Source organism: Gorilla gorilla, chromosome 4 (genome assembly GCF_029281585.2).
Source record: "Gorilla gorilla gorilla isolate KB3781 chromosome 4, NHGRI_mGorGor1-v2.1_pri, whole genome shotgun sequence".
Classification (NCBI taxonomy): Eukaryota; Metazoa; Chordata; class Mammalia; order Primates; family Hominidae; genus Gorilla; species Gorilla gorilla.
Window position 1 is genome coordinate 11,069,835 of NC_073228.2, and position 16,044 is coordinate 11,085,878.

Genomic DNA, 16,044 nt, shown 5'->3' on the forward strand with positions numbered 1-16,044 from the left:
GGGGAGAGGCTGGTGGCTGTGGCCTGTCCGAGTGCACACGAGGTGCATGGTGACGTGGGCCGTGAGCCGCGCTCCCCAGGAAGCCGCAGCAGAACAATGACCGGCCACACTCAGTCTGGCTCACCCTTCTCCCCTCCTGGGCTTCCTAGAAGCAGTGAGGCCTCACTGCTGATGACAAGCCCCTGCACGGCAGAGACGGCTGTGTGGAAGCGGGAGGGGCTGCCGGCAGCGATGAGATAGGGACTGTACTCTCCAGTCAAAACGACACGTGTGAGAAAGCACTCCTGCCATGACTCACCGAGCCACGGAGCCAAGAGCAGTGTGATGAAATTACTCATCGCAGGAAGACGGCCCCTGCACTTTTCTGCAAGCTCCTACTGCAGAAATTTTGTCATACTTCAAGGTCTCTGTGAGTTTAATTTCCAAAAAGGGTAAAAAGAAAGGAAAAATGTAAGAGGGTCCGTGTGGCCCTCTTTCCTGCCCTTTTAAATTTGGCAGGTGCCTAAAAAGATGAGAAAAACAGGGACCCCTTGCGGCAGATATCTGAGAAACCTGCGCTGAGACTCTGCGAGGGTGAGCAAGCGGCCAGCAGTTCTGAGACTGGGCCGCGGCCTGCACTAGAACCGCCAGGCGAGGTGCTCTGCGGGTTCACAGGAGAAGATGCCATACCTGTGGTCGCTGGAGAAGGCAAGGCGTAGTTCTTTTCCTCTTCTATGAACTGCAGGGCCACGGTGCAGAAATTGCTTTCATACTGAACCACGAGATGACTCAGAGCCACCACCAGCTCCTGCCGAGAGGGAGAAGGGACAATAACACTCACTGGGGCTGGAAAATGATTGTGGAGCAGCAGTGAGACTTGAGTCACCAACAGAAAAAAGAAAGGTTAAGACAAAACCGTGCAATTGGCATCAGAAACAGGGACCATCCCTTTTCGAACCGTCAGAGCAGAAGCCTTGGAATAGCAGAGTGCTGGGAGACGGCAGGCCACCGGCTCACGGGGGAAGCCCAGAATGCCTGCCAGAACCCTCCCCACTGCTAGAGGCGCACGGCGCATTGGGGGTCTCGTAAGGACACGGTGAGTCACAGGACTCCAGAGAGGGAAAGGTAGGAGGCCTCACAGCCTCTCGCTTACGGTCACCACTGGGACCCTGGCTGAAAACGCCGCTCTAGATCACACCCGATGGCCGGCGGCCTTTCTGAATCTGAGCGCCCCAGGGCCGAGTGCAGCGGACAAGCCGAAGCCTGCTCTTTTCAACACATGTGAAACTTTCATTGGTAGATGTTTCTAGTCCCTAAGAGGGAACGGGAAAAGTTGTAGAACTAAAACATCATCTTTAGGCCCAAATGCCTTGGTCCAAGGGAACAGACACAATTTGCCTCTCTTTTAGGACAGTTCAGTGCTGTGACAGGAACAGCTGGAGATCCTAGAAGTCACTGGGGAACAGAAGGGGGATGTAGGTTGAAAAAGCGGAAAGAACGTTTTTTCCCTACAACTTTTTCTGCCTTTTTTTTTTCTGAAAAGAAAAAATACGGATTCTTAGCAGAAAGCCAAGCGCTGTGAGAGGACCCCTTGCTAGTCGCGTGATGCCCCGTCTCCACAGCGGCTGGATGAGCAGGCTCTGGATGGGCGCCCACCAGGGACCAGGGTCTTCTCGTGGCCACCCCACTCTCTGTCTACACACACTCTGTACACGCACTTACCCACCCCAGCCTTACACGCCCCGGGCTTCCTCCTATCATGCTTTGTGGTTTCCCTGATGCCGGCCCCTCACTCTCCTAGGTCCAGGCTGGCTGTCCAGCTGCCGGCTCTTCACCTGCACCCCAAACTCTCCCCGCCCTATGAACTGCGGGCACCGTCTACTTTCCCTTCAGCCTGCAGCGCCCTCTTGATTTGTGCCAATGGAACTGCAAGTCTCTCACTGCTCAGAATGGAGCCCTGGAATCACCCTCCACCCGCCCCTCCCACCCTGCTGGGCACCAAGGGCCATGGCCCAGTGTGCGTCTTCACCGCCATGGCCCATGCCCCGGTTCTGGCGCTCGTCTCCAACTGCCTAAGTCACTGTCCCAGGCTCCCCTGGGAAACCACAGAACCCCTGCTGCCTTCCCTGTGCAAGAGGAGTGAGGCACTGCCGAGACGGGGCCTCCGACAAAGCGAACACCCACTGGGCCCCTTCCAGGGAAGATCAAGGCTGCACCTGTCTTCAGAAAGCACCGATTTTTTTCCCTTTCCTTCTGACATCAGGTGAGAAAAGCCAGAGCTGGGAGCTGGCATGGATTAATGTGCACCGAGGTGATGGGCCCTTCGATTCAGGGGAGGCCAACAGGGGCCACGTCTGTTATTCAAGGGGAATGTCCAGAGAGCACTCACTCCCGAACACACATCCTGCTGCGCATGGGGCCTCCCTCGGGGGCCGCACATCCCTCACTCCCGAACACACATCCTGCTGCGCATGGGGCCTCCCTCGGGGGCCGCACATCCCTCACTCCCGAACACACATCCTGCTGCATACAGGGGCCTCCCTCACTCCCGAACACACATCCTGCTGCGCACAGGGCCTCCCTCACTCCCGAACACACATCCTGCTGTGTACGGGGCCTCCCTTGGAGGCCGCACACCCCTCACTCCCGAACACACATCCTGCTGCACACGGGGGCCTCCCTCGGAGGCCGCACATCCTGCTGGAGATGGTGGGCCTCGCTCTGGAGGCTGCTGCCTGGCACACAGCAAAGAGCTCTCCTTTGCGTTGGACCCTTCCTGCCCCTCCTGAATGGAGCTGGGCTCTGACAGCAACACACACACGCACCGGCCTTCTTTGGGATATTCATGCAGAACCCATCAGAGGGACTGGCAGAGGTGCTCAGCCAAGGGTGTGGGAGCTCCCCTCTCTCTCTGCTTTTGCAAGATGATCTTGGCTGGTGTTGTCTTGTGACCCCTTCCCCCTGAGGGCTCCCCAGCAGCACACAGACGGGGAGGCCACATTAGTGGCCACGGGCTCCACACTGGCCAGGCTTCCCAGGTCCTCTGACCGGTCGCTTGTCAAAGCCATTGTCTGTCCTCCTGCTCCCTGGCTGGGGCTGAGCAGCCTTCCTCGAAAGGGAGGCAGCTTTGCCTGGACTCATACTTTCACCTGTCAGCTCAGCCCTTCCTGTCGGCTCCCCACCTTCAGAGTCCACGCGTGCTCCTAGAACCTGCTCCTTCATGGCTGGCCCCTTCAGCGAGGGGCAAGTCTGCTCTTCTGTTGCTCAGACCCAAACCCCCAGGATTCCCTGTCCTCTTCTTTTCTCGTACCCTCCCCACCTGTGAGCAAGTGCTGTGAGCTCCGCATTCAAAGTGCTGGCGCCTCTTCCCTCCTGTGCCGTCCCTGCAGCTGGGCGAGCGGCCCCTCTCACCTGGGCAGCCGAAGGTGAGGTCCTGCCCCCAAACCCCTCCAGGCCTCTGATCACGAACGACAAGGCTTGTGCCTGGCTGGGCCACCTGCCCCACTGCCCTCCTGGCCTCTTGTGCCCACGCCCTCTGATGGGCACAGCCCCTGCACTGGGCCTCTCCCTGTGGCAAGGCCTCCCTGTGCCCCCAGCCCCATCCATACTGGCTCTGCTCAGCTGCCACCCTGGCCCACCACTCTCACACCCAGCCCCTCCCCCAGCTCCAGGGTAACTTTCTTGAGAGAAGAGGCAGGGTTAGTGCCCTGCGGGGTCACTGAGGCCCCAGCCGGCCCGGCACGTGGCACGTGCCTGACAAGTGTGTTCTGGGCGGGTGCAGCCCTCCCTGCGGGGGTGTCGTCTGTAGCACATGGTTAGTTTCTAACCGTGAACTGGTGCCAGGACTCAAGGACATCTTTCTTGGACACGTGTCCTGCCCCGCTGGGGGCCCACACACTTCCCGGTGTTGACACGGCTGCACTGACTATGGGCTACTGGCCCACCTCGCCTCTACCCCTTGCCCACCTGCCCTGAGGGCCACCCACTGCGCTCCAACAACACGGCACTGGCTAATATTCGTCTTGTGACCTGTACTCAGGCATCATAAAACTCAGCTCCTGTGACCATGGCAGGCCCGAGCAGCGTCCTGGGAAGCATCTTGGGAGGCCAAGGCCTGGGATTACAGAGTGGATCACTTGAGCCCAGGAATTTGAGGCCAGCCTGGGCAACACAGCGAGACCCCATCTCTACAAAAAATACAAAAATTAGCCCAGCATGGTGGCACGCGCCTGTGGTCCCAGCTACTCAGGAGGCTGAGGTGGGAGGATCGCTTGAGCCCGGGAGGCAGAGGTTGCAGCGAGCCGAGATTGTGCCACTGTATTCCAATCTGGGTGACAGAGACCCTGTTTCAAAATAAAATAAAACAAATAAAATAAAATAGTATCTGAACAGTCCCTATTTCCTCCCGAGGCCATGACAGGGAGGGAGTAAGCCCCCATCCAAGCCCCGATGAGCCCGTCCCTGTGTGCGGCTCCTGCCCAGCCTGGCCCAGGCAGAGGCTGGGGTGACACTGGGGGTTCTAGCCCCGCACCCCTGGCCTGGCCCTTCTTGACGAGGGACGGGTGGCTGCTGACTGCAGGTTTTGTACTTCAAAGACAGGCTGAAGTTCAAAATAATTTGGGGGCTAAGCTGAATTTGCTGACTTTTAAATTTTGTCAAGTAAGCTCATTAAACAAGTCAACAAACAAAACCTACTTGGCCATCGTTATCACCCCACACAGGAGAGGACACTTTTATTATTAAAAAGTAGGATGGATGTCACCTTTTTGGTAACCAGTACACGTTGCTTTTATGGAAAAGCAGCAGTAACACCCTCCTCTCTCCCACCCCGGAGGGTGCCAGGACCTCTCAGCCAGGTCTACTCCCCGACCCCAGCCCCACAGCAGGCTCAGGACGGGCTCAGGATGGTCCTTGAGAAGAGGCTGCGAGAAGGGGGCCGGCTCCACGCTGCCAGGCTCCTTGGTGCTTGCACCTGTGCCCAAGTCCCCTGCAGAGCACCGTGCCCGCCCATGGTGGTTGGTAAACAGGAGAGAAAACCAGCTGTGATGCGGCAGGACTCTCTGACGAGGATGGAGGCGCACCCCTGGAGTCAGCACCCCCACCCAAGAGTCAGCACACCCCCGGAGTCGGTACACCCCCCGAGCTGGCACCCCCACAGAGTCAGCACACCCCCTCAGAGCCAGCGCACCCCCTGAGCTGGCAACCCCCAGAGTCAGCACACCCCACTCAGAGCCAGCGCACCTCCAGAGTCTGCGCGCCAGTGCAGCCCGCTTGGTCACAGGTGAGTGACGGTGTCTTTCTCTGACTCCTTGCTAGCCTTCCTCCCTCCAGACATCACCCTGCCAGCTGACGTTATCAGCTCTGTTGGCTGCTTCTCCTGCTAGAACGCAAACCCCCTGAAGCCGGGAAGCATCTCAAGTGCCTGACCCGGTACCCAGAGCGGGGCAGACACCAGGAAATACTTGCTCCAAGAGTGAATCCTATTAGATTTCTAAGAATAGAGCACTTATTTAAGACGCAGCTAGAGCCTGGCACTCACAGCTCCTGCCTTCAGCCTCACCCTATTGCCCCTCCTGCCTGCTCAATGGTCCGGCCACATGGAAGGAAGGTGGCCCTGAGCCCCTCCATCTTCCCCACGCTTAGGCCTCCATACATGCTCCTCCCACTTATCCAGCCCCTCCCGGGTGACGTACGACTCACCCTCCATAACCAGGTAAGAGCTGCCCCTCCACAAAAGCCTCTGCTGACACCCTTCCCGCTCCGATGCAGGCACAGGCACAGCCCTCAGGAGCTCCACAGCACTCCAGGCAGTATTTCTCCACAAGGCTCTGGTGTAATGACCTTCTCTGTATCTGCCTCTTTGATTAGACCACGTGCTCCTGGAGGGCAGGGGCTGTCATCCCCCTCTACACGCCCTGCCCAGCATCCCCGAGACAGCTGCGTCCCGGTTGGCAGCACCTCCTCTGAACCCCATGGTGTCCTCGCGGGCCACGTCTCCAGGATGCAGGTTCAGCAGGCAGCCGTGCAGGCGAGTGAATGCCGGACCGCTCCCGGTGGAGGGGGAGCTTCGTCTCAGTGCCCCAGCAGCCAGGACCACACCACAGGACTACAGCCCGGCCACGGGATGGCTCTTGGGGAACGCCTCACAGCTAACGTCCTCTCTATTTTCATATTGTTTTTGTAAAGAAGAAACAAAGCTTTCCTTACTTTAAAAAGAATTTTAACGGACAAACCGCTGATTTGCTGCTTTGATCAGTGATGTCCACCAAACATGAGTTGATGTGGGAAAAAGAATTCGGCAGGGGCCAAAGAAGCCAGGTTCAGAAACCCGGCCACGAGGAGAACGTGATGATCACAAAGTCAGAACCAACAGAAAAGGCACCCCGGAATCTCGCTTCCTATTTTCAAGATTTCGTTAGAAAATGTAGCATACTCATGACTTGGGCTAATTCTAGAAGGGTACACACGATAGAACGTGACTTTCCACACTTCGTCTGGCTGAGGGAAACCCGTCCAGGTCACGTCCCTTCCAAGTAAAGCAGCGGCAGCTGCTCTCCAGACAAACAACCCCCAGGCCCCTGGACCACGGCCCGTCTCCTGATAAAGCCCATCTCCAAGAGGGAGCCACACACAGCCAGTGCGGGAACGCACGAGGGTAGCCAACGCCACCCGACGGGGAGACACACTCCCTGCCCATAGAGCAGCTCCGTGCTCCAGCTGTCAGATGAGTTCTCTGCAAGAGCAGCCTTCGGTCTCACCAGCAAAGGAGATCAGGAAACCAGTGTCTTCCTAAATGCCCCTTTTGCGCTGGGGTGGATGGGGAATCTGAGGGTGTGAAACCTTGGACGATCATCTGTGATATTTCTACATCTAAACAGGTAAGTAAGTTTTCAAGTTTATAAAACTGTTTTGGCCGGGCGCGGTGGCTCACGCCTGTAATCTCAGCACTTTGGGAGACTGAGGTGGGTGGATCACGAGGTCAGGAGATCGAGACCATCCTGGCTAACACAGTGAAACCCCATCTCTACTAAAAATACAAAAAATTAGCCGGGTGTGGTGGCGGGTGCCTGTAGTCCCAGTTACTCGGGAGGCTGAGGAGGAGATGGCATGAACCCGGGAGGCGGAGCTTGCAGTGAGCCAAGATCGTGCCACTGCACTCCAGCCTGGGCGACAGAGAGAGACTCCACCTCAAAAAAACAAAAACAAAACAAAACAAAACATAAAACTGTTTTGTTCAGTCGCTGACGTACATGGGGTGTTCGGGGGGACCCAGCACACAAACCTTCCCGCCATCTGTGGGTGGCTGAGTCTCTTTGGAATCGCAGTGGTGCCTGTGTGTTGCTCCCAGGCAGGAAGGAGACTACTACACAAGCTGCCGGGAGGCGCAGCCTGCTAAATGCCTTTAAATGAAGCAAACCCATGGGTGTCTGGTAAAGAAACGCATCTTGAAGAGAATGAAACATGTAAAGATCTGCTCTCGCAATGATACGCAGTGGAAACTGAGTGCTCCCTGCTGTGGTCAGGGCCACGCGGGCTTGGCCCCAGGTGTCACGGGGTCCAGCCTGGGTGCCCTGCTGCTGCCGGGCTGGGGGTTCACGCACCTTCCGGACCATGGGGCTCCCGTCGCTGACCAGCTGGGCCAGCATCATGGCCACGTTGTGGTCGATGGTGGTGGAGTGGTCCGTCCTCTCTGCAGAGTTGCCCACGAACGTGCCAAGGGCGAAGACCGCTGCGCAGCGGACCTGCAAGGCAGCGGGGGGTCACAGGCATGTCCCACACCGGGCCATGCTGCAGCCTGCCTTTCTGCCAGGGCTGTGTGTGCAGGTGAATCCAACCCCACAGGCGCTTGCTCAACAGCTCTCCAGGCCCAAGGCTCTCCTCGCACTACCAGAGTGGCAACGGGGAAGGAGGTGGGGAGCAGCAGGGGCAGCCGCCCAGCTCCAGGGGCAGCTCAGACTGCAGAGGCGGGAGCTGCATTGCCCCGGGAACTGAAAGACCAAACCAGGCACCAGGGAATGTGCTGATGAATGAGGCAGGAGTTAGAGGAGGGGGCTGGGATGGGCCACAGAGCGTGGGAGGGTGGAAAGAGGGGAGGGCGCAGGCACTCCTGGACGCAGAGGGGCGTGGGGGCCCTGGAGTGTACTGAGCACACAGGGCTCAGCCAGGGGAGCGACACTGTGCTGGCCCCGGGGTCCGGGGACCCTGGCTTAGGCCTTGCCTCTGACACCGTGTGGTCCTGGGGAGAAGTCACTGTCCCTGAGTCTGCTTCCTCAGCTCTAAAAATGAGCAACACCCTGTACGCTGCACAGGCCAGTGGGAAGAGTGAAGGCAACGGTGTACGAAACTCCCAGAGTTCCAGCCCGCGGCCATTCTGCGGGCAGTGCTCCACACCTTTCCCAGCTGCACCCGGCACGAGCCACTGGCCTGTCTCCTTGCCCGTAAAGTGGAGATCTAGTGGTCCCTGCCTTGCAGGCCACAGTGAGGACGCAGAGCAGCACCCGGACAGCGAGCACGTGACCCCTGCCTCTGAGGTTCCCTCTGGGACCCCCGCTTGCAGCTGTGCCACTGTCCCTGGGAGCGCACTCTGGGCCTGGATGCAAAATCCCCAGTGGTGTGGTTCTCTTCTCACCAACGTCCCACTGTCCTACTCTTATTAGTGTGCAGCCCCTGAAGTTCCTGGACACGTGGCCGGCCACACCCGCACGCGAGCAGACCTCTGCCTTACCCCTGCAGTCGGCAGCCAGGAGGACTGGGCTCTGAGCCCCCGCCTGACTCACCTCGGGAATGGGGTCGGAGAGGAGGCTGTAGAGCTTCTCATGAGCGCTGTCCCTCACGCCGCACCACCTCGCCGAGTCGAAGTTCTGCCAGATCCTGCCGAGGCAGATGGCCACCCACTGGCGCAGCAAGGGGTGCGGGTCGTTGAGCTGCTCCAGGCAGATGGCGATGAGGTTTCCCTGAAGGCAGGCTTCCTGCAGAGGCGGGACCACAGACAGGTTGGCCTCTGCCTGCCAATGGCGGGCACGTGGTGGGTACCTGCACGGGACGACAGTGGCCACCCCTTCTCGGGAAGCCTTGATTTGCTCAATTTTTCCCATTTTAGATTCCTCTGGTTCATATTCACCCTGCAAATGGCTGGCTAGATGAAGGGCAGAGCCTCTGTGTGGCACCACGTTTCGCAGTGGGCCCAGCTCCTCCGCAATGGCAAGGGTGAGCTGTGGGGGCTGGGGGTGGCTGGGGTGCTCACCTGCCCCGTGTTATAGCTGTTGACGATCACAGCGAGGATGAACGCCGTCATGGTCCTGTGTTCAGCCTGGAAAAGAGAAACCAGCCCTGGTCGTCCCCCCAGCGGAAACCCTTGTTCCCAAAGCACAACAGCGTGATCCTTTTGGAATCTTCACGACGCGCGAGGCGCATAATTAAAGTAACGAGAGCCAGCTTTACTCCTGGATTTTACACGGACTCTACAAAACAGAACAGCTGTTTTCAAAGGCCTTAGAGCTCCAGGCTCGCCTCCCGGAGTGAACAGACTGCTCCTTGGAAGCCCTAACACTGCAAGACGGGCACAGACCTGATGGCTGCCTCCTCTGTCACAGGCCAGCCGTGGCTGTCGTTATGAAGCACCCGGACCTCACCTCCCCAGCCTGCCCAGTGCTCTGTGAGCACACGGTCCTGCAATCAGGGGCTTTGGCCGCAAAAGGCATGGAGGCAGCGCTCTGGGTTTCACTGGTTTCTCCTTTCTGCTCTACTGTCACTCATTTTCATTCTGTCCTTTCCTCTGTGCCTCCGCTGACCTGGAAACCAGAGTCTATTTGTAACTTTTTAGCAGTGCCTTACTTTTTTACACACACGTCGCACGGTCTAGTGTCCTACGTGCCTCTTGGATTATTGCAGGGCTCCCAGGGTACCTGAGTCCTCCTCGTGTTCAACCCTCCAATTTGCCATGAGTATTCTTCATTTTTACAAACCTATAGATGTGCCAACACGTGTGCCAACTTCTTGGCTTTTTGCCGTGTCCTGCATCTTGCTTTTCCCTCCTGGTTCCGTTTCCTCCTCACTGACATGTGGTCTTTCTAGCCACGGTCTGTGGGGTTCGGAAGGAGTAAACTGTTGGTGTCTGAACGCTGCTTACTACACCCCCATTCCTGAGCGGTGACTGAGCTGGGTGCGGGTGACCCGACCGTGGTCGCTTTCCTCGCACGCCAAGGGCTCCCCTGTCCCCGGCCGAGAGCCGCTGCTGATGAGAGGTCCGCTGTTGGGGCCGGTGCTGTCTCCTCCTTTGCTAATAACGTTTGTTCTGGGGACTTTTAAGGTTTGTCTTTATGCCTTTGATATTTGCTGTTTTCATTATGATGTGTCTATGTACGAATTTGTTTCTCTTTAACCTTCTCAGGATTCATCCTGCTTTTAAAATTGGAACTCTCCTTTCTTCAAATCTGGAAAATTCTCAGCCACTATCTAATCAAAAACTGCTTCTCTACTTATTCTCCTCTCATTCTGAACCATGCTGGCTACATGGTGAACGTTCCCAGCCCGGCTCTTAGCCCGGCTTTCATATCTTCTCGCTTAGCTTCACGGACGGTGCTCCAGGTGGCTCCTTCATGAATTCTCTTCTTGGCTGTCTGTTCTGTGATTTAATTCATCTCCGGAGTTTTCAATAACAGTGCATGTCTTTTCTTTTTTACAGCTTCAATTTGTTTTTTCAGATCTGCTTATGAGTTTAGAAAAATCAATCGTTTCTGAGGATGAGTAGGAAGCACTGAATGTTTTCTCATAACAGGCACAAAGCACTGAAGAAACAAAACAATGGTTGATGGTTTGACAGAATCATAGCAAATTCTTTCTAGTCAGTCATTTAAGAATATTTATATTATTTATTTATTGAGTGGAGACGGGGTCTCACTCTGTTGCTCAGGCTGGAGTGCAGTTGTACAGTCACAGCTCATTGCAGCCTTGACTTCCCCGGGCTCAGGCGATCCTCCCGCTGCAGCCTCCTGAGTAGCTGAGACCACAGGCGTGTGCCACAACGCCAGACGAATTTTTTTGTCTTTTTGGTAGAAACGGGGTTTCACCACGTCACCCAGGCTGGTCTTGAACTCCCGAGCTCAAGCAGTCCGTCAGCCTTGGCCTCCCAAAGCGCTGGGATTACAGGTGTGAGCCACCGTACCCAGCCTCCTTTTCATTCTTTCAAACCTGGCTGTGTCCTCAGAACTTCCGCAGGCTCGTGGCTGAGGTGGGGCCGTTCATGTGAGCTTAGCTCACCCTCACGCCCAAGTCGCCAGTGAGCATTCTTCCTCACTTCTTCATGGGGGATTTGCTTTCTTCCTTACTCTTAAGAATGGGAAGTGATGGTTTCCAAAACTGATACGAAATATCAACTTTAACTGCCTGTGATGTTTCAATACAACACAAAGTGCATATACTGTTTACCTTTTGGAAAACAGTCCAGTTTGTTTTGTGTTTTAAAAAATCCTTTAGCTTAGAAAACCAACTAGGGGTGAAATTACATACAAAAGTTCCTTTATACAGCCAAAGCCACTGAACACTGTGTAAACTAGCTAATATGTTTCAATATTCTGGCAATATTAAGTTATGTTAAAGAATTATTTAGGATATATCTATTTTGTTCTCATTACTAAGCTGGGAGTTAGAAATTAAAACATTATGAAACATTTATAGAATAACTATACACCCTATTCACGGATTACTAATTTTCAAACCATTTAATACAATAGAATATACTGAAAATTTAAACTTTCAAACAACCTTCTTTCCTTCCTTTCCTCTCTCCCTTCCTTCCTGAAATGGGGTGCTTCGATATCTTGTTGTGCTCCAAGACCTTCCCAGGCGCCTGAACTCTCATATTACAGATGTGCAGCGCTCACTAGTCTAACGCGGTGGACAGCAGGGAGAGTGGATTTGACTATTTTGCAAAGAAGTGCCAGTGAAAAGAGACTAAAATAAACTAAAACCATCCATGTGTCCGGGTTAACTGAGCTCTTGTTTAGAGACGGACACGAAACAACAGCTGCGCTCATGGTAGTAAGCAAAGGGCCATGTCTAACGTGAAGCAGTTGCTGACCCCGTGGACGTGGCCCCTGCCATGACCCTTGACCTTTCTCCTGTAGCCCATGTCAAAAGGCCCCACCGCAGTGCAGCGTGTGGGCAGAGGCGAGTGCTGAGTCCCAAGCCCGTGGAGAGCGTGCTGCCCCGTCCTTACTGGCATGTAGGGGTCCGCCAGGACCGACAGGAAGTACTTGTGGCCGTTGTCCTTCACGAGGTCCGCCTGGCACGACTGGACAGAAAGAGACAGAGGAGAGGCAGTGAGTGCAGTGTCCCGCAGATGCCACAAGCTTCTCATGGTGCGTGAACGAATCAGGGCAGGGACTTCTTATACCTCAATTATTTCCTCCTTTCAAGCCCAGTTTTCATTTGAAAAACAGCTGCAGCCGGCGCCTGCAGACATGCTTTCCTTGGCTAAGAAGGGGAGGGATCCCACTAACGCCCAGAGGAAAGCAGCTCCCAGACGTTTTCTTTCACAACGTCCGGGCACCTGCTGGGGAGCGCCCTGCAGCCCCTGCCTGCACCCCGCTCCTCTCCAGGGGTCCCGCTCCTTCCCTCTGCCCTCCACACTGGAGCACATCCATCCAGCACTCACTCAGAACCAGCCTGCTGGTGCAGACCCGGTCCCGCTCAAGCTTTTCTTGGGGGTTTGCTTGGACTTACAAAATGCTGAAAACCAATTGTGTGTGAGGCAGTAATTCCCAGTGATTTGTGTGCAGTCCCACTTGAGCAGGTGCTTCCCACTGGCCCCACTTGTTCACCCTCAGGGGCAGCCCCAAGGTGGGAGGTTTCCTGGTGCTAAAGCTGCTGCCAGGCAGGCGACCTTCCCACGCTTCAGGCCATTCTGTGCCTGTCAGCACAATCACAGCCACGCGGCCATGGCTCGCCTCAGTCGTGAGGACCTACTGTGTGCTGTCAGCACAATCACAGCCACGCGGCCATGGCTCGGCACAGTTGTGAGGGCCTACTGTGTGCTGTCAGCACAATCACAGCCACGCGGCCATGGCTCGCCTCAGTCGTGAGGACCTACTGTGTGCTGTCAGCACAATCACAGCCACACGGCCATGGCTCGGCACGGTTGTGAGGGCCTACTGGGTGCTGAGCGCTAGGTATTTGTGCCCTGCTCACAGTTCCTGAAGGAGCAGCAAGAGGCACCATAGGGTGCTTGGAAAGCCGGGGGAGGGAGGGTCTTGTACTTTTTGGAGACCTCTCTATGCTGATGAGCAGACAGAACTGTCCAGGGCAGCGAGGGAAGAAGGGGAAGGGTGGGATCGAGGGCAAAGACTCCGTGCTGCTAGGAAATGGCAGGTCCAGGCCCGGGATGTGGGAGTGGGAGGAGAAAGGGGCAGGGCAGGCGGGGGCAGGGTAGGTGGGGGCAGGGGCAGGAGAAGGGCAAGCAGGAACAGGGCAGGTGGGGGCAGGTGGCGTTGGGCAGGAGGGGCTGCAGAGCCCAGCAGGAGCTGCAGCCGGGAAGGACATGTCAGGTGGGCTACGGGTCAGACAGGCTGGGTTGGAGCTGGGTCAGCAAGGACAGAGGACGGAGATGATGCCAGGGATGCGAGGATCCAAGTGGAGGGCTGCCCACTGAAGAGGTGGGTTGCGTTTTCATCCCGGAGGGGTTACAGTGGGGCACACTGCAGCTGAGGCATCGATGACGAGACACAAGCAGGGCTGCTCCAGGGCGCGCACAGCTGAAACGCAGAACCTGACCCAAGCCAGGCTTCTAAGATGAGAAGTCACCACTTATCGGGTGGTGCTGAAGACCACTTTCAGAGGGCAAGGCGGGGGACGGGGCCTGGGGAAGGAGGAGGGACGGGCCCCTAGAGGAAGGGGCTTCCGAGGGTCCTGTGGGTATCCTGGAGGAAACAGGCCAGCTCTGAGGCTGGCAGTGTTACCGGAAGCCACACCAGGCTGCCTAACTTGGGGACACTTCTGCAAGTGCTGGCTCTGGAAGGGAATAAAATGATCCTGCCTTGGACATTCAGGGGTAACGATAATACTTCGGGACGTTTTTGCCCAAAACCCGAGGAAAAGGGGCAAGATTTGAAACAAAACTAAGTTTCAAGTCCAGGTTCTCCCTCTTACTAGTCAGGGGCCCAGGTAAAGTTTTAAAAATCTGTGCTCAGCCGGGCGCGGTGGCTCATGCCTATAATCCCAGCACTTTGGGAGGCTGAGACAGGCGGGTCACAAGGTCAGGAGTTTGAGACCAGCCTGGCCAATATGGTGAAACCCTGTCTCTACTAAAAAATACAAAAATTAGCAGGGTGTGGTGGTGCGCGCCTGTAGTCCCAGCTACTCGGGAGGCTGAGGCAGGAGAATCGCTGGAATCCAGGAGGCGGAGGCTGTAGTGAGCTGAGATCGCACCACTGCATTCCAGCCTGGGCGACAGAGCAAGACTACGTCTCAAAAAAAAGGAAAAAAAAAAAATCTGTGCTCAGGTCGTGGACTCAGAGACGAAACCACACATGTGAAAGCAGTCTGAAACTGCAGTGCGATGTACAAATCATGGATGCTGTGTTTCTTGGAGAGGGACCCACAGAGCATGGGTTTCTAGGATCAATACCTAGAAACTGAGCAGTGACAGACACTGCATCGACAGAGTGAGGCGTGCATTCTGCCAGCTCCCAGCATGTTCTTTCCAGAGGATGAAGGCCATGCAAGGACAGAGGGCCAGAATTTTAAGAACTGGATGCCTGAGGATCAAGAAGAGAACGGCTCTCCAGTGCAGCCCTGCACAGCTGGCCCTTTCCCACTGAGGCAGGAGCGGTTTTGCAGAGGGAATCTGCTGGTTATGCAGCCCAGAAGCCCCTAACCCCGCCATTTCTCAGGGGTGCTCTTATAATGAGGTGTTTCTGCCTCACATCAATACACTGATGAGGCGGGTTATGGGCTGGGCTGCTGAAATGAGAGCTGAGCACGATGGGGAGTGGGTGGTCAGGGAGCCGGGCACTGGCCTCAGATCGCAAGCTGCTCCCCTGAGCTGAGGAGGCCAATTAAGCAGGCAGTTTTCAAGCAACAACTGGCTTTAGCTGAAGGTTTTGACAAATAAACTGAGATGCATCGACCGCTGTCCACGTAAAGACTCAGCCCAGAGGGCCGGGGCAGCAGAAAAAGCACTGGGTTCTGAGACTGAAGGCACCTTCCTTTGTTTTAACCAGAGGCTCCGCAAGTCAAATTGAAGCCCACACATTCACGGTGAAGCTCCTCAAACATGTCTCACGAGAGTGTAATGAAGCATCACTGACTCAAATCTCACTAATTCTGAATTTGAGGCACGCAAATCAGGGTGGCAGAACTTAGACGTGCCCTTGGTATCGGAGTCTGGCAACTATGTGGTGTATACTACCAGATGTCTGTTCTGATACGGTCATTGTGCCAGGTGGGAACCACGGATGATGATGCCTTTTCATACCTTCATTTTCAGCGCTCGGCAGGGGTCATTTACATATCTGTTTAATACACACATTTTCACTAACTCAAACCGCCCCCACCCTCCCCGCAGGCAGGAACCTGGGAGCTCCCACTTCGCTGGCTAAGGGGACTGGGGTGGACTCTCTCGGCTGCTGCTCACTCACCCAAATTACAAGCACACTTAGACCAAGGGCTTCGTTAAACAGAATAGGAAACAAGACTTGAAACCACACACGCGCAGAACGGCAGCCAGCAGGCAACACACACACCCTGCGTGGCAAGGGCTCGGTGGGAAGACCCAGCAGGCGACACACACACCCTGGATGGCACGGGCTCGGTGGGAAGACCCAGCAGGCGACACACACACCATGCGTGGCATGGGCTTGGTGGGAAGACCCGGCAGGCGACACACACACCCTGCGTGGCACGGGCTCGGTGGGAAGACACGGCAGGCGACACACACGCCCTGCGTGGCACGGGCTCGGTGGAAGACCCGGCAGGCGACACACACGCCCTGCGTGGCACGGGCTCGGTGGAAGACCCGGCAGGCGACACACACGCCCTGCGTGGCACGGGCTCGGTGGAAGACCCGGC

General features: G+C 56.1%; 1 protein-coding gene across 6 annotated transcripts in view; it reads right to left on the reverse strand.

Annotated features, from left to right (window-relative positions):
• The window catches only part of RPTOR (regulatory associated protein of MTOR complex 1), a 422,339-nt gene that overhangs the window by 75,033 nt on the left and 331,262 nt on the right, over positions 1–16,044 (reverse strand). For all 6 annotated transcript variants that reach the window (XM_055389503.2, XM_063705761.1, XM_055389504.2 and 3 more), the window contains 5 exons: positions 12,197–12,271; positions 9,224–9,289; positions 8,757–8,948; positions 7,581–7,721; positions 670–787 (listed from right to left, as the gene is read on the reverse strand). In XM_055389503.2, the coding sequence (XP_055245478.1) occupies positions 670–787; positions 7,581–7,721; positions 8,757–8,948; positions 9,224–9,289; positions 12,197–12,271 (592 nt within the window). The remainder of the gene's footprint in view (positions 1–669; positions 788–7,580; positions 7,722–8,756; positions 8,949–9,223; positions 9,290–12,196; positions 12,272–16,044) is intronic.